Source organism: Aquarana catesbeiana, linkage group LG13, assembly GCF_042186555.1.
Source record: "Aquarana catesbeiana isolate 2022-GZ linkage group LG13, ASM4218655v1, whole genome shotgun sequence".
Taxonomy (NCBI): domain Eukaryota; kingdom Metazoa; phylum Chordata; class Amphibia; order Anura; family Ranidae; genus Aquarana; species Aquarana catesbeiana.
Genome location: NC_133336.1, coordinates 30,417,580 through 30,440,832, shown reverse-complemented (window position 1 = coordinate 30,440,832; position 23,253 = coordinate 30,417,580). Strand labels below are relative to the sequence as shown.

At 45.0% G+C, this 23,253-nt stretch overlaps 2 protein-coding genes across 2 annotated transcripts in view; one reads left to right on the top strand and one right to left on the bottom strand.

Moving 5' to 3' along the window:
* Positions 1–141: 141 nt before the first annotated feature.
* BBOF1 (basal body orientation factor 1) lies at positions 142–22,937 on the bottom strand. The gene is made up of 11 exons (XM_073608840.1): positions 22,727–22,937; positions 20,307–20,556; positions 18,727–18,792; positions 15,749–15,892; positions 15,589–15,669; positions 11,913–11,983; positions 6,854–6,998; positions 2,522–3,015; positions 844–948; positions 706–765; positions 142–354 (listed from the first exon to the last, which is right to left on the bottom strand). Exons 1-11 carry the CDS (start codon positions 22,903–22,905, stop codon positions 237–239), a joined length of 1,713 nt encoding a protein of 570 aa, XP_073464941.1. The 5' UTR covers positions 22,906–22,937; the 3' UTR covers positions 142–236.
* The window catches only part of ENTPD5 (ectonucleoside triphosphate diphosphohydrolase 5 (inactive)), a 70,885-nt gene continuing 70,453 nt past the window's right edge, over positions 22,822–23,253 (top strand). The window contains exon 1 of the mRNA XM_073608843.1: positions 22,822–22,873. The gene's annotated coding sequence lies outside the window, so the exon portion shown is untranslated. The remainder of the gene's footprint in view (positions 22,874–23,253) is intronic.

Genomic DNA, 23,253 nt, shown 5'->3' with positions numbered 1-23,253 from the left:
CTCAAAAACGTCCCAACCGAATTCTGCCAAATAACTGGCCGAAAAACTATTTTTTTTTTTTTTTTATAGTGTATGGCCAGCATTAGTTCTTCTGTCAAACAGTATATCAAAAAAAGGAGAAAAAAATAGGGAACATGGCTCTTCTTATAGATTTATTACATCATGATTCATTTCATAATGCGGGAAACACTGAAAATCCAGAAGGAAGGGAGAGGATATGTACTTGATGCTGAGCCTCAGGCCACAGTGTGACATTTTGCCGAATAGATATCTGGCAAAAGCCCACTTGATGTAGATTGTTCTGGAACTTGCTGTGTTATGAAGGTTGTATTGATTGATATCTCTGCAGTTTCCCTGGAGATAAAACAAAGATCATTACCTGTAAAGTCCCCTCTAAAGTCTCTGGTGTATGGCTGGATGCCGTGTGTATTTGGAAGGTGGACAACCAATTAAAATCTGGGAACCACAATGTGGTCCCTGTAGCTTTCTACTCAAGTAGGACAGTTTACAGTTCTGTTGGTGAATATCCTGCAAATGATAATCCTAAATAGAAAAAAAAACCCCACTAAGAAGCTTTACTAGATGGTGAGCTACAAAACAGTCCAAGCTGTGCCCAGTATGCCAGCATAGATAATAAAAGAGCTAATTCCACTCCTGCCTTTTACTTTTTACCGTTATCTGGGTATAGTGGCCGTCACATCTTACCTGGGCTGAGGTTCTCTATTTCCAGAAAACGTCACAGCTTTTATACCGGTCCCCTTTTTCCTGGTATGAAAGAGCAAAAGTCAGCCTAATTCCAAGAATGCAAGCAATTGATAGCTGGTGTCAACCCCAATCACTTACCTGGGAACTGAGGCATTCATTTTTGCAAACAAAAGTCTCAGGACCTTCTCCTTCTGCTCCCACGTTAGATCTGCAATGTCCACTTTCCCGCTCTCTATGTGAGACCTAACGTACAGACAGCAAAAGGGTGAACATGTTGTAAGTTAGTATTTTAAATTTAATTCTTTGGGTGAGTGACAGCCAATGGAGGGATTGGAAGAGAGGAGTAGCAGACACTGAGCAGTTTGTAAAGTGGATGAGTCTGGTAGTAGCATTCAGATGGACTGAAGGGTGGATAGCCTATTTTAAGGTAGGCCAGTAGTGAACGCGAGAGATAACAAGGGAGTGAATTAGGAGTTTTGTGTTGTAGTTGGTTAGGAAGGGGCGTATTTTGGGTATGCGGAGGTTGAGGTGGCAAGCCTTGGAAAGTGATTGGATGTGGGGCCGAAAGGAGAGTTCAGAGTCCAGGATTACACCTAGAACCCTGGGTTGATAGTTGTGCCATCGAATTTGACAGAAGTCAGGGGAAGCTCCACGTGGGGGAGGAAAGATTATGAGCTCGGTTTTGGACAGGTTGAGTTTGAGGAAGTGGAGTGACAACCAGACTAATATGTCAGTTAGTAAATTTAGTGATGTGTGAGGAAACCTATGGGGTGAGCTGAGGAGTGGAGAGATAGATTTGTGTGTCGTCAGCGTAGAAATAATATTGAAAGCCATAGGAGGCTATCAGCTGACCCAGGGAGGAAATGTAGATTGAGAATAGGAGAGGTTCAAGAACAGAACCTTGGGGGACTCCGACAGAGAAAGGAAGAGGAGGCAGTAGAATTTTGACACTGAAGGTTCGGTGGTATGGGTAGCATGAGAGCCAACAAAGAGCACAGTCATGGAGACCAAAGGACAAACGTTTTTTGAGGAGGAGGGGGTGGTCAACCTTATCAAAAGCAGCCAAAAGGTCTAGAAGTAGGAGTACAGAATAGTGCCTATTGGTTTTTGCTATTAGTAAGTCGTTTGTGAGTTTTAGGAGAGCAGTGTCTATGGAGTGTTGAGGGTGAAATCCAGACTGAAGGGGATCAAGAACATTATTCTTAATGAAGTGGTCAGGCGTAGGTTAAAATTGGTGGAGTCCAAGGAAGGCTTTTTAAGTATGGGGGTGACTAGTGCATGTTTTAGAGGATTGTGGAAGATGACAGAAGAGAGAGTGAGAGGGTGAGCGCAGTATTTGAGAGGGAACTGGGATAACCATAATGGGCAACAGGTTTATTGGGATCAAAGTGGTAAGAAGGAGTATGGGTGCGTTAAGCCCTTCGTTGTAGGGGGAGGTGTGTAATAAGACCATTATAGAGGGATGGGTATATTAGGACGATAATTGTAGAAGAATGTAGTGGTATAGTAATAAGGGACATTATGTATAATGATCATGGTGGTAGGAGAGGGGAGTAGTGGGACCAAAACAGAGGACAAATATATTAGGATCACAGAGGTAGGAAAGTGGGGTGTAGTGGGATCGTAATGGATGGATAGGGATATATAGGAAAGAGGAAGAGGTGTAACCAGGTTATACTGAGGCAACAATGACAGAGTAAAAGCGGGGGGGGGGGACGGGTGGTATGGTGTGGTCATATTCTGGCACACGATTGTCATAAGATGAGTTGGATAGACAGCTGGGATATGCAATGATTATTTTTTTATATCTTGTTACCATTTCTCAGCCTCTTTGACATCTTGGCTGACATCATTGGTACTGTATTCCTTGTTATGGAAGGTTCTGATCTTAGGATATTGCTCTGTTCCCGCAGCTGCCTGCATCATACGACTGTTGTAGGCTACCTGTGCCATCTTCTGATAATAGTTTCTGTTGGATTTGATTTCCTGTTTTACCTGCTCCAGAGCTTCCAAAAAGAAGTGCTCGACCTCAGTCCTCTCCTGTAGGATATTGTGGGCAAGCTTTTTAACGCGGACCATTTCCCGATCCTTGATCTCCAAGAGCCTTTGGAGCTTCTGCAGCTCTGCACTTCCTGCCTGGTTTGCTCCTTGTATCTGAAGATGTTTCTTTTGCATGCCATCCTCTATTTCCATCCTCATCTCCTCTACAGCACACTCCAGGGTCTGCACAGTCCTCTGCAACTCCTGGATCTGTGTGTTTTTATGAGAAAATTGCAGAACTTTTTCTTGAACCAACTTTTCACTGGTTTCCTGGGCCAAGATGAAAAAAATGGGGACTCAGTGTCATATACTGTACTGTATGTTTCATTAGGCTTCATTCACCACTATGGATGAGCTATTCTAGAACTGTTATTTAATCTCATAATTGTCTGCTGAAAATTTACAAACAGAAATACTGCTAATGTGGACATCCATTTAGATGAAATGGGTGTTTTAACTATTAAATAGCCTTTGTTTGTTATTAAAGCGGAGTTCCACCCAAAAGTGCTCCTCCCCCCCTCCGGTGCCACATTTGGCACCTGTTGGGGGGGGATACCTGTCTTTCACAAGTATCCTGTTCCAACTTCCGGGAGCCTCAGCCCAGGTATTGACGTCACCGCCCGGGCCCCCTCCTCCTTCCCTGGCCTCCGGGCCAGTAGGAGAGAAGAGAGGAGCAGAGCCTTGCGCATACGCAGTAGGTTCCTGGCGTGAAGCTGTAAGGCTTCACTGATGGGTTCCCTTACTCGCAATGGAGGAGGCATGTACCTGACAGCTGATGGAAACATCAGCTGCGGTGCTGACATCGCTGGACTCCAGGACAGGTAAGTGTCCGATTATTAAAAGTCAGCAGCTGCTGGCTTTTAATTTTTGCAGCGGTGGGCGGACCTTTGCTTTAACTTTTTTTTAAATAACCCCCTTATGTCCCATACACACGGTTGGACATTGATCGGACATTCCGACAACAAAATCCTAGGATTTTTTCCGACGGATGTTGGCTCAAACTTGTCTTGCATACACACGGTCACACAAAGTTGTCGGAAAATCCGATCATTCTGAACGCGGTGATGTAAAACACGTACGTCGGGACTATAAATGGGGCAGTAGCCAATAGCTTTCATTATTTATTCTGAGCATGCGTGGCACTTTGTGCGTTGTATTTGTGTACACGCGATCGGAAACTCCGACAACGGATTTTGTTGTCGGAAAATTTTATAGCCTGCTCTCAAACTTTGTGTGTCGGAAAATCCGATGGAAAATGTGTGATGGAGCCCACACACGGTCAGAATTTCCGACAACAAGGTCCTATCACACATTTTCCGTCGGAAAATCCGACCGTGTGTACGGGGCATAAATCCTTAAAGTATAACTAAAGGCAAAACTTTTTTTTTTTTTTTTGTTTTGAATAGAGAGGAGATGGATTAGAACACTTGCCAGTTTTTGTTGCTGTCTGTGTTCGTTCCCATTAAGGAGATTCATCCTCTCAATTTGTCCTGTTTACTATTATCATTGAAAGTAAAAGAAAATCTCACATTTTAGGTTGTCCCCAGAAAAGTAATAGAGGGGAAATCTTCCAATAGGGACACCAGTTCTGATAACTTGGGGGTTCCCAAGACATTCCCCTAATTTGCAGGAATTTCCTCCCACTTCCTGTTTGGCTATGGGACAGGAGGGTAAGGTAAATTTCCCTAATAGGACAAAGATGGCAAAAATAAGCCTTACAGGGGTTATAACCCTCCCTTACTCTATCCAAAATGGGGGAAAAAGTTTTGCCTATAGTTCTACTTTAATAAGCAACTAGATGAAGCTAGCAGCCTGTAAGGATTTTGTGCAAGATTCTCGCTAAATTCATGTTTTCAATAAAATTTAATAATATATTTAGCAAACTCATCTTATTCCTGCAGCAAAAATACTAGAAGGGGAGGGTAACATGCTGCCAAGACGCAGCTGAGGGGAGGGTGGCGGGCTGCAAAAACACAGGAGAGAGGAATCGAGACAGACTGCAAAGATGCTGGATAGGCAAGGTGACAGAGATGAAGGGTGGCAAGCTGCAAAGACACAGGTAAGGGGAGGGTAACAGGTTGGAAAGACTCAGAAGAGAGCAATTGTGGCATGTGCCAAAGTTGAGGGAGAGGTGGGGGGGGTTGGCAGGCTGCAGAGATGCAGGGCAGAAGAAGCAGAACAGGCTGTAAAGATGGACAACCAATGGCAACAGTTTGCAGAGATCCAGGTGAGAGGAAGGGTAAAAGGCTGCAGAGACACATGGGATGGGAGGGTGGCAGGTTGCAGAGACACAGGGGATGGGAGGGTGGCAGGCTGCAGAGACACGCAAGGGAGGGGGGCAGGCTGCTGAGACACATGGGATGGGAGGGTGGCAGGCTGCAGAGACACATGGGATGGGAGGGTGGCAGGCTGCAGAGACATGGGAAGGCAGGGGGCAGGCTGCAGAGACACAGGGGAAGGCAGGGGGCAGGCTGCAGAGACACATGGGATGGGAGGGTGGCAGGCTGCAGAGACACAGGGGAAGGCAGGGGGCAGGCTGCAGAGACACAGGGGAAGGCAGGGGGCAGGCTGCAGAGACACAGGAGGGGGCAGGCTGCAGAGACACATGGGATGGGAGGGTGGCAGGCTGCAGAGACACATGGGATGGGAGGGTGGCAGGCTGCAGAGACACATGGGATGGGAGGGTGGCAGGCTGCAGAGACACAGGGGAAGGCAGGGGGCAGGCTGCAGAGACACAGGGGAGGGGGCAGGCTGCAGAGACACAGGGGATGGGAGGGTGGCAGGCTGCAGAGACACAGGGGATGGGAGGGTGGCAGGTTGCAGAGACACAGGGGATGGGAGGGTGGCAGGTTGCAGAGACATAGGGGATGGGAGGGTGGCAGGCTGCAGAGACACAGGCGATGGGAGGGTGGCAGGCTGCAGAGACACAGGGGGGGAAGGGAGGGGGGCAGGCTGCAGAGACACAGGGGAAGGGAGGGGGGCAGGCTGCAGAGACACAGGGGAAGGGAGGGGGCAGGCTACAGAGACACAGGGGATGGGAGGGTGGCAGGTTGCAGAGACACAGGGGATGGGAGGGTGGCAGGCTGGCAGGCTGCAGAGACACAGGGGATGGGAGGGTGGCAGGCTGCAGAGACACAGGGGATGGGAGGGTGGCAGGCTGCAGAGACACAGGGGATGGGAGGGTGGCAGGCTGCAGAGACACAGGGGATGGGAGGGTGGCAGGCTGCAGAGACACAGGGGAAGGGAGGGGGCAGGCTGCAGATGGGAGGGTGGCAGGCTGCAGAGACACAGGCGATGGGAGGGTGGCAGGCTGCAGAGACGCAGGGGAAGGGAGGGTGGCAGGCTGCAGAGACGCAGGGGAAGGGAGGGTGGCAGGCTGCAGAGACGCAGGGGAAGGGAGGAGGGCAGGCTGTGGAAACATAGGGGAAGGGAGGGGGGCAGGCTGCAGAGACCCAGGGGAAGAGAGGGTGACAGGCTGCAAAGACAAAGAGAGGAGGCCGACAGGCTGCAAAGAGGAAAGTGTATATTAAGTGTAAAACACAGCAAGCAAAGTATACAGACACAGCCAGATAAGAAATCAGAGGAGTTACATGCTGAACCCTATTATAGCAATTACCGATGGCAAATCAAAAAGAGAAATTTATTAGACAAGTGGGGTTTGTTGCTATGAACATGTTACTCTATGGGAAGTTCTACAACTCCACATTACCTCCAAGAAGTGCAAGTTACATTAATTTCCTTCTTTATAAAGTGGGATAAGATTGGTTTTAGTCTATCCAAGTGATGGAAAGCCAGATCATCCTTTCCCGTCCTGCAGTTCTACTTCCTTTCTATGTGCGTACCTAAAGTATGCGTGGCAGGAAGTCGGTGTGTTGTGGAAATGTAAAGTACTAGCATTAGTAATAACATTATTGCAAAAATATTATAATGTTAATGATGTGAGCCGGTTATAGCTGCTGAAGATGGGAAATAAATTCTAATAATAATATATATATATATATATATATATATATATATATATATATATATATATATATATATATATATATATATATATATAAATATATAAAGGAGGCAGAGGCCTGTTGTATTTAAAATGTGAAAGAACCTTCTCCTGCAGAAGACCCTCCTTCTCCTCCTTTAGTTGTGTGATGGCTTTCTTTAAATTTCGTGCCTCATCCACATGATAGGAAATAGCCTCTTTCAGACGTACATTCTCCTTAAAGACAGATCTTCCTGCATCATCCAGCTGCCTGTGAGAGAAGAACAAGGCATTGAGTTCAGGGTTCTGTTGCCAGTAAAATTTTGTATGAAACGATTTATACTGAGGACCAAATACAGAATCCGGAACTGCACATTTCTGTCAAACGATGAGAGTACACTAAGGGCCAACACTGTACACTGAGATCTAACATCATATACACTAAGACAACTCCAACCACACTCTGGAAAGCAACACTGTACAGACTCCCACACCATACCAAGAACTGGCAATGACTGCACACCGAGAACCAACAATGTACACTGAAACACAACATCGACTGTATACCGAAAACCAACATTGTACATTGAGACCCAACATGAGACACCAAGGTCCAGCATTAGCTATGCACCCCGACCCAACAGCACAATGAAAACCAATAGCATACTTTACAACCAAGCACTTACTGTACACTCAGACCCAATGCTGTACACGAAAACCAAACATCAAATACACATCCACACACTGAAAACAAACACTACACCGAGACCAACACCATACACTAAGATTCAGCATAGGATGTACATTCAGACCCAACCACATACTGAAAGCAACCACTATACACTGAAACCCAACACCATACCTTAAGACCCAGCGATGACTGTAAACCCAACACCAACTGCACACTTAAAGTATAACTAAAGGCAAAACTTTTTTTTTAGTCTTGGACAGAGTGGAGAGGGGTTAGAACACCTCAGGTTTTTATTGTTGTCTGGGTTCTCAGAAAATCAGAGCAAGCTAAGGGAATCCCCCCCCCCCCCCCCCCCAGTCACCAGAACTTGTGTCCCCACTGGAAGATTTCCCCCTCTATTACTTCTCTGGGGACAACCCATTTTTTTTTTTTTTTTTTTGAACGTTACTTTCAAATGATAATGGTAAACAGGTCAGATCAAGATGGTGAAACTACCTAATGGGGCACAGACAGCAATAAAAACATAATAGGTGTTGTAATCCATTTAGCCTTTAGCTAAACTTTAAAGTAATTGTAATCCCCCCCAACCACCCCACCCCCAAAGTTTTCGGCCTTTTTACAAGAGGTTAGAGAAGTACGATCCATGGAACACCTTGGGGCTAGATTGCGCAATTTGCTAGCTAAATTCACTGCTGTTTGGGATGATTACTTAATGCTCCTTAATCATCTTGGGCTATGGTACACCGAGTGGCTTCTCTTTTCCTCTCTCCTTTGGGTTTGGTACTTCATCTCTTATCCATTCTACAATGCTTTTGCAAAATTTTATCTTTCTTATGTACCATGTTACTGCATTGTATTGATATTATGCTTTATGGGGTTTTTCATTTGTAGTGTTGCATGTTTTAGCATGGGTTGGCCCACTTTAGACTTCCTGCTGTGGCTTCGGAGTGGGTCAATTGCTTTTTTCATTACATGAGAGGCAGTATTCAGCTACTCTAACTAAGCTTTGTCACCTGTACAATTTTATACTGCAGGGATTTCTGGTATTCCTGGTATATTTTTGGGGGGATTTTTCCTTTTTTTTTCATTCTTCTTTGTAACATTTGAAATTGTTTCTTTAAATAAACAATTATTTAAAGTACAGTAACTGTAAACTTTTAATTTTTTTTCTTTAATAACATGTTATACTTACCTGCTCTATGCAATGGTTATGTACAGAGCAGCCCTGTTCCTCCTATTCTCTGGCCCTACTCCATTGCTCCTGGCTCCTCCCCTCGCAGCTGTTTGCTATGGAGACACTCGTGCATGCTTATTCCCGAGCCCGATGTGTGTGCTCCGCCCCCTGTTCCCTCCTCATTGGCTGTGATTGAACCATTGGCTTCCGCTGCTGTCTTTGAGCCTTTGAGGAGGGAGAGAGCTCTCGTGCACATCACTCTAACAAGATTGGGCCAAGTTAACAATAATGGTTGCGGGGGGGGGGGGGGGGGGGGTGCAGGGAGGAGCTGCACTGTAAGGTTATGCATTAAGGGAAAAAAAAAACCTTCAGCCTGTAGAACCAATTTAAGATATAAAGGAGTTTATGCAATCAGATTGTAATGTGTGTGACCATCTTTGACTACACCCAAAACCAAAACTGTACTCTGAGGACTGACACTGACTTTATACCAAGACCCAATACCAACTGTACATACAAAACCAACACTGACTGGTTACTGAAACCCAATGCCAGCTTCACATCCAGACACAACACAGAGGACAGACTGTAAGCCGAGAATTGACAGTGACTGTATATTAAGACCCAGTACCAAATGTACACCAAAACCAACACAGACTGTTCACTGAGAACCAAACCTGGATGTTGAAAACTGACACAGTGGGAGTTATTTACTAAAGCTGGAGATTGCAAAATCTGCTACAACTCTGAAAAGAAACCAATCAGCTTCCAGGTTTTATTGTCAAAGCTTAACTGAACAAGGTGAATTTAGAAGCTGATTGGCTCCCATGCACAGCTGCACCAAATTCTGAGTGCTCCAACTTTAGTAAATCTCCCCCAATGACTGTACACTAAGACCCAATGCCAACTGTATACCCAAAATCAACACTTACAGTGCACCAAAAAATAAAAATGTAAGTTGAGAACTGACACAGACTATATATACCAAGACCCAATACAAACTGCACACCCAAAACCAACCTAGACTGTACACTGAGAACCAAACCTGCTATATGTATTAAGAACTGACTCAATGACTGTATACTGAGGCCCAATGCCAAATGTACATCCTGACAACACTGAGTGTACGCCAAAAATCAAAACTGTTTGCTGGTTAATGACAGTGACCCAATACCAACTATACCTCCACATGCAATACTGAGTGTACCAAAAATCAAAACTGTACACCAAGAGTAACCAAGACTTAACACTGACTGACCAGCTTTGCCCACCTACCAGATTTAAATTTACTGACACAACACCCAACATTTACTGGCACAGCCAGGTTTTTACTGGCATTTCCAAAATTACAGTTTTAAGTGCAAATTATAGTATTTAGGCAACAAACAAGTACAATATGCAATTAACAATAAGATTTAGGGTAGATATTAAAGTGGATGTAAACCCTCACATATACCCAGTGAAGTGGACAGCCTCAGATGATACACAGAGATGAAACAAATCTCCCTACATGCGTTTTACATGTATATCTGCTGTCTTCAGCTTGCTATATATTTTTTTTTAGAAAGTGCGCATTGGGGTTGATTTACTAAAGGCAAATCCACTCTGCACTACAAGTGCAGTCGCTGTAGATCTGAGGGGAAGATCTGAAAAGAGGGGCAGCTCTGCTGATTTTATAATCCAATCATGTGCAAGCAAAAATGCTGTTTTTTATTTTCCTTGCATGTCCCCCTCAGATCTACAGCGACTGCACTTCCAAGTGCACTTGTAGTGCAAAGTGGCTTTGCCTTCAGTAAATAACCCCCATGGTGTTGGGAGATTTTCTCTTCCTGTTCAGCACTACAGTGAAGCCTGGGCATACAGCCAAGACAGCTGATTGGAGGAAAGGCACACACCCCCTCTCCTCATTAGGTAGAGACTTTCAGAGCTGGTCCTTGAATAGTTCAGCTGCTAATCTATTTATAGCATCCTCCCCAACACAAAACTCAGGCTGCTGGCAGAGAACTTGTCAGAAGTTATCATGCTGATAACAGAAGAATGGAGCAGGATACAACTATGGGACATAGGGTTTTGAAGAGAGATAAGAAAACACTACAGATATATGTGCCCAGCTCAAATTTCATGAATCGGGTTTACATCCACTTTAGGGCAAAAAAAATGTATTCCTTATTTTTTAATAAGGTAAGTATTAGAAATTAGAATTAGAAATTAGAATGGGCGCACACACACACAGATGACTCTCACAGTGACACTGACAGCAATGTACAGCAGCACAGATCACGGACACGACACGTCCCCTCCTGAATCACAGTGACTGTCTCTCTCCATGCCAGGCAGTCCCTTCACTCCACTCCAGTCCAAACAGCGCTGACATTCCCACTCCCGGCTTGCCTTGCTCCCATCCTGCAGACGGCTCTGGAAGCTCCACTTGGGCCCCCTTTGACCATGACATCACATGACACACTCAGGCACTGCCTTTGCCAGACCCACCCCCCCTCCCCCGCCGCCCAAACACACTGCAGCAGGCATTTGGACTGTCTTACATATGCAGTTCGGAGCCGAGCCTCACAGTCTTATTTTAAACTGGCAACCTTTTCCTGTCACTGGCATTTACTGGCAGGAGAAAAGTGCCCATTTTTTACTGGCTGCCAGAAAAATATTAACTGTTGGCAACACTGGCTGACCACCCAGATCTAATGGGAACTGTACAGTGAAACCCAACACAAGAGGCTCTGGATTCTTTGGAGTTCTGTGTAACCGTCAATTCCAGCACCCTTGCCTATATGACTCTTTGTCGCTGACACTTGAGTCCATCTGTTGAGGTAAGAGTATACATACCTCTTCCTTTTGTTGAAGAAGCACCATCTTGATGTTTTCCTTGCCAGACAGTATCAGCATAATATAATCCTGCCTCACCATCTTTCGGTGGATGATTCATAGGCCATCTTTAATAGATTTTCTCACTTATTGGACTTTTTTCACATTTGTCCTTTTATACTTGTCTCTTTTGAATATTTGACCTTTTGCACGGTTTTATTTGAATATTAATGTGTACATGTATTAGCGCTACAACATTACACACAGACATAACCGTATACCATGGATCAACACTGACTGTAGATTAAGGTTGAAAAACTGGAGCAGGCATGCAACTGTACACTCTGAGCAACAAGCAGCATTCATGAAGGGACAGACGTGGTAGTTACAGTAGAACTCTTGGGAAAAGGAGCTTTAGACCAGTCAGTGCCAGGCAGGAAGAGCAGATCTGTAGAGAACAGATTGTAGAAAGAAGGCTCAGACAATCAGGATTTTATTCTTACATGATGGCCTCATTATGAGCTTTTTCTGCCAGCATCACAATTTTCTTCTCTGCCTCTTTCTCCAGACGTTGCTGAGAAAACATTGAACCGTTAGGTCATTAAATGTCAAATATTTTGGCACTGGTTGATCCAGAGGCCTTGCAGGAGACGGACATCGTTGTAGGAGAAGGGTCATCCGGGCTCAACCTAACTTGACCAGGGATGCCAAAAACTTTGAATAGAAATGTATGTTATGGATATAGTACATGGTACACTTTAATTAATTTTGTGCTCAGAAAATATTTTCTTTATTCAAAATTGGATGTGGCCATCATCATTGCTCTGAATAACAGAAAACTGACAAACTTTATCTAGCAGAATATAGTAAATGATCCCTCCCAAAATACGCAACTCCGAAGCTATGAAGAAGATCGTATATCCTTGTGATATCTGCCCTGAAAGCAGTCAGAACTAGTGAACTCTGGACACCTTCTGCCCTAGACTGTTAACACCAAACTGACTCAGCTGGTGCCGGGGAGAAGCCTTGTCATGCCATGTAGGTTGGGATCTCATAATATAACACTCGGAAAATCCATATCCACTCTTCATGTGTTCTGGGTGATCATCTCAACTCTGTAGTCAAGTCATCTACTTTTATTTGCACATATACAACAAAGGATCACATGAAAAATCTAACCACACAGACTTCCAGTCAGGCGGTTCTGCTGATATTTACATAGTTAGATACTGCTATGTGATTGCTTATGGTGTACACTGCACTATACTGCCAAAACAACCAGAAGAAACCTAGAAGAATAAACAGTGTGTATATATTATTATGTATATATATATATATATATATATATATATATATATATATATTTTTTCAAGTTTGGCTCTATTTTTTTTTTTAAGAAATCATACTTACCTAGGTCCCTGAGCACAGAGCTGGTGACTATAAGTCACCGGCTCTCTGCACTGACCCCCTCCCCCGCGGTCACTGGAGCGCTGGGCTATGGAGGGGGCCGGGAATGGCTGGGTCAGGCTCTTGGCGGCTCGCTGAGAGGCTGAGCCAGGTGCCGGTCCAAGCATCAGGGTGGATCCCAACCTTATGATAGCGATCTTTCTCCAGCTTGGACCGGCTCTGTGACGTCAGCCCGCTGTCTGCTGAAAATGGGTCACAGGAGTGCAGAACAAACTGCACTCCTGTAAATCAACAGGAGAAGTACAGCCGAATTAGCTTTGGCTGTGCTTCTCCTTTAATTGTAGTACTGAAGACTATTTAAAAGAGGGTTGGTAGGCCACTTGTGATTGATTCTGATGTATGATGCGTTGTACTGTGTGATGATTGGATAACAGTCCTTCTAATATGGTAGCGACTGCCTTGGATGTGGCATTTTCCTGCCCTCCATAACATGGTGCTCTGTGTGCCACACAATATGGTACAGATCTGGACACCAGACATAGATGGATCTTCTGTCATCTGCCTGTTTAGTACTCATCAAAAGCCACAGGCATTGCATGTGGACAACGTGATAGGATTCTACTGTTTAGCATGCTGGAAAGTCTCCAACACAGTACTGGTGATATTTATTAGCTCTGCACTGCTTATTATTAAATGTAAGGAACATGTAGTGTGTAGGCCTATTGGGGTTTGCCAAGTGATAATTGTTCTAATACAGGCAAACTGCAAAAACTGTGATACACAGTGATAATCTGCAACATAAATAGAGTTAAACTCAAAACACACGGACGCCATCTTAGTTACTGGCCAGTACCAAAGATTGTATGAAACAGGATTCTTATTTGATTAACTGAGTGCTCTTTTATTCATAATACCATGTAAGTGTTTTTAATCCTTTTGAACTGCTTCCAGCCTGGGCCATTGTAAAATGATGAGCGAGCAGGAACACTATTGTTCTTCTAGGTGGACGTCATATAATGTCCTTCCCAGAACGCACCTTGTGTGGGCCTACAGGGCTGCGCCCTTGCACGATCTGTCACCTGCTGTGTCCACCAGAAACAGTGGTTGACTGATCAGTGTTACGGCCCGGTGCTGGTACCATGTGACCGATCACAGCAGAACAAATTACAATTGTAAACAATGAATGGCTTAGATTTATGCCATTCATTGTTTACAATTGTGTTGCTAGCTGTGATTGGTCACAGTGATCACATGGTACAGTCAGGGCCACAACCCATCTGTACCATGTGATTAGATGTAGCCAATCACAGCTAATCACACCAATACACACTGAATTCAGGAAATATGCTTGCTTATACCAGTGAAATTCACTGCTGTAAGCTATAATAGTGTGTAAAAAAAAATCCCGATCCCCCAGAGTAGTACATTGTTACTATGGTCACATTATGTAAAAAAATAATAATGAAGAAGAAAATAAATATATATATATATATATATATATATATATATATATATATATATATATATATATATTTTTTTTTTTTTACATACTGTCACCAGTCAGTGTACCTGCTCACCGTCGGGCCACTTATATGATGATGATGCTGTACTGCACTGGTGACAGTACTGTATGTAAAAATTTTTTTTAAAAAAGTGAAAAAAAAAAAAAAAAAGTTTAATTTCTTTATTTTACAAAAACATTGTAATAAAAAAAATTACAACTTCAAAAAACGCACCATGCCTCTTACTATCTCAGAGTGTCTATTTTCCAAAAAAGGTCATTTGGGAGGTGAGGTATTTGTATTGTCATGGCATTTTTGGGCCTCAAGTAAAAAAATTGAAAAAGGATTTTCAGAGAAAAAAAAAAAAAAAAAAAATTATAATATATATATATGAAACGACAAAAAGGGATTGCTGCACAAAAATGTTTTAATGAAAAATGTCATCAAAACACCCAAAATATATAGGCCATCATTACGATGAATGAAAACATTTTTGTGCAGCAATCCCTTATTGTCGTTTCCTATAATACAAGCCTTTGGGATGGCTTGATTGCTTGCACTTCTTACTTTGACCGACGTGCACCTCACCCTTCTGAACACACACACACACACTTTTGAGTTCACAAACTATGGTGTATATACTGTATGTATGTATGTATGTATGTATGTATGTATGTATATATATATATACACATACATACATACATACATACACACACACATAGTATATACACCATAGTTTGTGGACTCAATTTGGGTTATTTTTTACCAAAGAAATGTAGCAGAATACATTTTGGCTTTATTTATTTGCAAAATTTTTAACAGGAACGAAGAGAATCGATTTAAAAAAAAAAAAAAATTCTTTGGCCTTTTTTCATTTATTTAGCAGAAAATAAAAATAAAAACCCCAGTGGTGATTAAATACCACCAAAAAAGCTCAATTTGTGTGAACAAAAATGATAAACATTTCATATGGGTACAGTGTTGCATGACCGCGCAATGATCATTAAAAATGCGACAGCGCTCAAAGCTGAAAATTGGCCTGGTCAGGAAGGGGGTGAAAGTGCCCAGTATTGAAGTGGTTAAATAAATCTGGCTATATTTCTGCATTAGCCATACATGGGTATCAAACTACAGTAATAGCAGCTCTGAAGGTTGCTTATTCCAAGCTCAGATTCATATATATAAAAATGTGTTGCTCTGCCTCACTGATGATGAGATACGTCATTACCCCAAATAACTCGTCAGGCCGCCATTGCACTGTTCTCACCTTGTCCTGGAAGAAGCGTCTCTCCATAGCCGCCAGCGACTCTTTATGCTCCTGGTTAGCTCGGCGCAGGCTCTCTTTTATCTGTATGGAGAGCATTTAGGTGAGTTCATATGAGTAGAAAACATGGCAGTAAAGTGGCTGACAAGGAATGTGATATCACCTCATCCAGCTCCTTCTCCATTTCCCCTTTACGTCTGCGAAATTCCTTCATCATCCTGAACTCTGCCTGAATTATCTGCATTTCCTGAGTCTTCTGGGAGCATTTCTCTTCCAAGCTGGCAATCTGCTTCTTGTATGCCTCTATCTGTGAAAAGACTTCACACTTTCAGGGTGGTGGCAAATAGGGAAAAAGAGTACCTGCTCGCAATATGCCACTTACAGTGGAGCTCTATGATAGAGTACTGACAAATGGATAATTGGAGAAGAAAAGCAAGGGGGACAGATTGCATTCTTCGGGCAGAGAAGAAGGTACATGAGGTCTGTGCAACCAGTGGCGGGACAGGGTCATCCAGCACACAGGGAGAAGTTACCAAACTGCACCAAATTACACCTGTGTGAAATTTATTCTCAGTATATCCACAGCTCAGGTGGAAGAACCTGTCAACAGGGCAACTATAATGTCCTGTACACACGGTCGGATTTTCCAACGGAAAATGTGTGATAGGATCTTGTCGGAAAATCCGACCGTGTGTGGGCTCCATCACACATTTTCCATCGGAATTTCCGACACACAAAGTTTGAGAGCTTGCTATAAAATTTTCCGACAACAAAATCCGTTGTCGGAAATTCCGATCGTGTGTACACAAATCCGACGCACAAAGTGCCATGCATGCTCAGAATAAATTAAGAGACGAAAGCTATTGGCTACTGCCCCGTTTATAGACCCGACGTACGTGTTTTACGTCACCGCGTTCAGAACGATCGGATTTTCCGACAACTTTGTGTGACCATGTGTATGCAAGACAAGTTTGAGCCAACATCCGTCGGAAAAAATCCATGGATTTTGTTGTCGGAATGTCCGATCAATGTCTGATCGTGTGTACGGGGCATTAGTCGTGCGCTCCACAAATTTGGCCTTTATGGAAGAGTGGCAAGATGAAAGCCATTGTTGAAAGAAAGCCATAAGTCCCATTTGCAGTGTGTGAGCCATGTGCCAGTGGCCAGTAGGACCCACAGACCAGCAGGACCCACAGACCATGGCCAGCTCCCAGCAGGACCCACAGTGTTGAGGGCTATTTTGAGGTTACTTGGTGGATACTGGGGAAGAGTAAATGGGGTGTATGGGGATAGATGGAATGTGGGGGTCAGCTGGCCCTGGGGGTGTCAGGGTCTGTCACCTCAGTGATAGCAGCTGCTAGTGCTAGCTCGGGATTGGGTGATGCTTCTGTCCTGGGGTCAAGCAAAGTTGTAGCCCGAGCCAGTCACGTTGGTCCCAAGTCCCAACTCGCTGGCGTGCCCTGCCTCCAAGATCCTGGGAGTTGTAGTTCCCTGGCTGTGTTGCGCTGCTTCTCCACCCACCGGGAGCTTGAGTGTGTGCGGAGTGGACTACAACTCCCAGAATGCAACAGCGTCAGCTAGTTGGCAGCCGGCCACCGCAGCTGTGCCCCTGGCCCGACTATTCTAACATGGCGACGGGTCAATATTCGCTCCATAAGACGCACAGACATTTCCCCCTATTTTTTTGGGAGAAAAAATGGCGTCTTATGGAGCGAAAAATATAGTAATATGATGCTCTTATTAAGACCCCTTTCACACTGTGCCGCCACCGGCATCAGCGGTAAAGCGGCACTATTTTTAGCGCCGCTTTACCATCGTTTTAGCGGCGCTATTTGGCCGCTAGCGGGGCGGTGTTAACCCTGCGCTAGCGTCCGAAAAGGGGTTAAATCCGCCGCAAAACGCCGTGGGGAGCAGCGGTGGAGGAGCGGTGAGTTCACCGCTCCTTCACCGCTCCAAAGAAGCTGCTGGCAGGACTTTTTCTGACGCCCTGCCAGCACACTGCTCCAGTGTGAAAGCTCTCGGGCTCTCACACTTCAGTGAATGGAGCGGCTGTTTTAGGGCGGTTTGCAGGCACTATTTTTAACGCTATATCACCTGCAAAGCGCTCCAGTGTGAAAGGGGTCTAATGGTACACACCAATAGCCAAGGGAAATGGGCTCAATGCCAGGCAGCAAGTTATTTACTTCAAAGTTTGTTTTTCATACAAACCTCAGCCGCAATTTTAGTTCCATTTAGACTAAATAGAGGACACAATATATAAACCATGTTATCTATTATCATAATATATACTAACTTATAATTATGTATGTGTACCATTAATAACTAATAGATATGTGCACTGACAAAAAATTTGTTGTCAATGTTTTTTTTGCTTTATTCGGAAATTCAGAAAACCGAAAATTCGGACTTTCAAATTTCCAAATTTACGAATTTTCGAATTTCCAAATTTTCAAATTTTAGAATTTCCAAATTTTCAAATTTTGAATTTCTGAATTTTCGAATTTCCAAATTTTCGGAATTTGAAAATTCGGAAATTCTAAAATCCGAAAAATTCAAAAATCTGAAAAAAAGAAAGAAAATCAGTAAAATTCGAAATAATAACTAACTATTAAATTATAGGTATTGGAATTTCCTTTCAAATTTGGCTGTTTGTGAACATAACGAATACAAATTTATCTGAAGTTACGAATTATCCAAAATAACAAATGCCGCATCTAAACAAATGGAATGGAACAAATTAATATAAAATAATAATAAAAAAAAGGTTTTATAATTATTATTATTATTATTAGATCGTTCCATTCGTTTTGATATGGCATTCGTTATTTCAGATAATTCGTAACTCGTAACTTCGGATAAATTCGTATTCGTTACGTTCACTAACAGCCAAATTTGAAAGGAAATTCGAATATCTTTTTTTTATTATTAGTTAGTTATTATTTCAGATTTTCGGGGTTTCAAATGTTCAGATTTTCATTCTTTTGAATTTTCAGATTTTCATTCTTATTTTTGGATTTTCAAATTTCCAAATTTTAGAATTTTTAAATTTATGAAATTTCGAATTTCCTAATTTCGAATTTCCAACAGAAGGTGGAAGGTTGCAGTTAGGAATAGCATTGCAGAGGAAGGACAGTCACTCACCAGCTGTTGTCTCTCTTCATCTGCTTGCTTCCTCTCTGCTGACAGTTGTCGCTGTAATTCTTCAATCTTATGGGAGAAAAACAGAGAGAGAGAGAGAGAGAGAGAATCCATAAGGGGAGCACTCTATATGGATTAAGGCACTCTAATTCATCCCAAAGGTGTTCTATATATCTGAGGTCAGGACTCTGCGCAGGCTAGTCAAGTTCCTCCACCCCAAACGCGCTCATCCATGGCTGCAAAGGGTGGGCCAACTCAATATTGAACCATATGGACTAAGACTGGGATGTCATTAAAGTTAATTTGCGTGTAAAGGCAGGTGTCCCAAAACGTATGGCAATATAGTGTATCTACAGAGAGAGAATGACCCTCAAAGAGAAAAGAAGACCAACTAAACACTGCTTGACTGGCATAAGACATCTTACATGCTCATAGCGATACAAACGGGGGTGTAGGGGCAGCTGACAGTACACAGAGCTGGCTGTAGGGGCAGCGGATTCTACAGTAGTACAGAGAGTAGTACATCATCTCACCTCTCAGTTTTAATCTCCTATTGGACAGTCCCAACACCTTTCATCCAACTCAGCATTTCCATAATTTTTTTAAAAACAGAGCAGCCCCATCACATCTCCTCTACCACTGCAAAGTCCCATCACATCCCAAAATTGTTTGAGTTCTCTGTAGAGTGGGGACCAGGAGAAGAGACAGTCAGGGGTACCAGCAGGTAAGGTATAAGAGGTACAGTATATGGTGGGAGAAGGTGCATGGGAGGAGACAGATGGTGATACCCCAGAAAGTGTTGGAATATGGTAGATTTAGGGGCAAGGGAGGAGACAGATAGGGGTACCCAGTAGACTAGGAGCAGAAGAGAAGGCAGACAGGGGTACCAACTGGTAATGTGTCAGAAGTACTGTATATGGTAGAAGAAGGAGCAGGGGAGGAGATGAAGTTGGGTACTAGCAGGTAAGGTGTCACGGGAATACAGTAGAGGAAAGAGAGCATGGGAGGAGACAGACAGATGTTGGAGGTTTATGGCAGAGGGAGAAGAAGAAGAGGGGGACCAGCAGGTATGATGTTGGAAGTTTATGGCAGAGGGAGAAGAAGAAGAGGGGGACCAGCAGGTATGATGTTGGAAGTTTATGGCAGAGGGAGAAGAAGAAGAGGGGGACCAGCAGGTATGATGTCAGAGGTTTATGGCAGAGGGAGAGGAAGAAGAGGGGGACCAGCAGGTATGATGTCGGAGGTTTATGGCAGAGGAAGAAGAAGAAGAGGGGGACCAGCAGGTATGATGTCGGAGGTTTATGGCAGAGGGAGGAGAAGAAGAGGGGGACCAGCAGGTATGATGTCGGAGGTTTATGGCAGAGGGAGGAGAAGAAGAGGGGGACCAGCAGGAATGATGTCGGAGGTTTATGGCAGAGGGAGGAGAAGAAGAGGGGGGCCAGCATGTATGATGTCGGAGGTTTATAGCAGAGGGAGGAGAAGAAGAGGGGGATAAGGTCAAAGGTATATGGTAGAGGGAGGCTCAGAGGAGGGGGCAGACAGAGGGGGATCATCTAGTAAGCTATAAATGGTAGAGGTGGTACCATTTCATCCTTTTTCAGGTCCTGTTTCTTCAGGAAACCAACGACTTCCAGCATATCCTTCTCCATCTGGTACTGGTTCTTACTCAGCTCTTCATTATTGTGTGCCAAGGTTCGGGCGGCGTCACGGTACTGTGTTCGAGACAGTTCCACCATCTTAAGTCTGGCCTCCCAGACAGCTGCATTGGCCTTTGCCTTTTCTGTTTCTGACTCTTTATCTGCTCTGGGCTCATGTTTGCCCACCTTCTTCTTCCTGTAGGTATCATGAAATTATAATGCAGTCCATACGGGAAAGAAGGCTCCAGTGATGGGAAGAAGGACCATGCTTTCCTTTCAGTGAGGTTACAAAATCAGGGCTCCTGCCAAGAACATCACATGATGTGGACTGGACTCCCGCCAGTGATCACATATACAGTACAATTGGGGCTCCCTCAAGAGATGCCATATATAATTGGGTCTAATCTTAAAAATGTCACACACATTGGGCTACCATCAGTGATACCACATGTGATGGGGGCTCCAACCAATGACATTACACGCGATGGTGGTTCCCACCAGTGACGTCACAGATAATGGAGGCTCCGGCTAGTGATGTCACATGTGATGGGGGATCCCACCAGTGATGTCACATGCGACGGGGGATCCCACCAATGACGTTACACACGATGTGGGCTCCCACTAGTGATGTCACAAGCAATGGGGGTTCTCACCAGTGATGTCACACATGATGGGGGCTCCCACCAGTGATGTCATATACAATGGGGTCTAATTTCAATGATTTCACACACATTGGGCTCCCACCAGTAATGTCACATGTGATGGGGGCTCGCACCATTGACTTCACATATGATGGGGGATCCCACCAATGACATTACACATGATGTGGGCTCCCGCTAGTGATGTCACAAACAATGGGGGCTCCCTCCAGTGATGTCACACGATGGGGGCTCCCACCAGTGACGTCACACACGATGGGGGCTCCCACAAGTGATGTTACATACGATTGGGGCTCCCACCAGTGACGTCACACATGATGGGGGCTCCCACCAGTGATACGACATGCGATGGAGGTGCCCACCAGTGACTTCACACAATGGAGGCTCCCACTAGTGATACCACATGCGGTGGGGGCTCCCACCAGTGACCTCACACACGATAAGGGATCACAGCACGTTACACATGATGGATTCTCCGGCCCATAATGGTCCATATGATGAGGGATTCAGCCAGTGATATCACACGCAATGGGGGATCCCACCAATGACTTTACTCAAGATGTGGGCTCCTGCCAGTGACGTCACACGCAATTGGGGTCCCACCAGTGATGTCACACGTTGGGGGCTCCCAGCAGTGACGTCACATGCAATGGGGCTCCCACCAGTGACGTCACATGCAATGGGGGCTCCCAACAGTGATGTCACACGCAATGAGGGCTGACCCCCAAATGAGGTCCCTTGTGACAGTGATTCTGTCCAGTGGTGTCACACGAAATGGGAGATTCTGCCAATGGCATTACCCACGATGTGGGCTCCCACCAGTGATGTCCCAAGCGATGGGGGCTCCCACAAGTGACGTCACACATGATGGGGGCTCTCACCAGTGACGTCACACGATGGCTGCTCCCACCAGTGACATCACACGATAGGGGCTCCTTCCAGTGACGTCACACAGGATTGGGGCTCCTTATAGTGACGTCACACAGGATTGGGGCTCCTTATAGTGACGTCACACAGGATTGGGGCTCCTTATAGTGACGACACACAGGATTGGGGCTCCTTATAGTAACGACACACAGGATTGGGGCTCCTTATAGTAACGACACACAGGATTGGGGCTCCTTATAGTAACGACACACAGGATTGGGGCTCCTTATAGTGACGACACACAGGATTGGGGCTCCTTATAGTGACGTCACACAGGATTGGGGCTCCTTATAGTGACGACACACTGGATTGGGGCTCCTTATAGTGACGTCACACAGGATTGGGGCTCCTTATAGTGACGACACACAGGATTGGGGCTCCTTATAGTGACGTCACACAGGATTGGGGCTCCTTATAGTGACGGCACACAGGATTGGGGCTCCTTATAGTGACGGCACACAGGATTGGGGCTCCTTATAGTGACGACACACAGGATTGGGGCTCCTTATAGTGACGACACACAGGATTGGGGCTCCTTATAGTGACGTCACACAGGATTGGGGCTCCTTATAGTGACGACACACAGGATTGGGGCTCCTTATAGTGACGTCACACAGGATTGGGGCTCCTTATAGTGATGTCACACAGGATTGGGGCTCCTTATAGTGATGTTACACAGGATTGGGGCTCCTTGCAGTGACCTCATAGGACGGGCTCTCAGTGTATAGAGAACCTGACTGCACACTCCACACCCTCCGTCTCCAGGCCCGCTGGACTCACCTCTTGCTCTTGCTCCGCTTCGCTCCCTTCCCCACCATCTCTGCTCTGTTACTGCGTCTCCATGGTGACGGCTCCGAGTCTTCTCCCGCCCCCTGCGCGTCACATGACCGGAAGTGTTGCAGAAAGCCGATTCCCGTTATAAATGAGGTGAGCATTGCTGGGTGACTGACACTGTCCATATATGATGGAGGAGGGGGGACACTGACCCCTGTATGATGGAGGCGGGGGGGACATTGACCCCTCTCAGATGGTGGGGGGTGGACACTGACCCCTGTATGATGGAGGGGGGATACTGACCCCTGTATGATGGAGGGGGGGATACTGACCCCTGTATGATGGAGGGGGGGATACTGACCCCTGTATGATGGAGGGGGGGATACTGACCCCTGTATGATGGAGGGGGGGATACTGACCCCTGTATGATGGAGGGGGGGATACTGACCCCTGTATGATGGAGGGGGGGATACTGACCCCTGTATGATGGAGGGGGGGGGGTATACTGACCCCTGTATGATGGAGGGGGGATA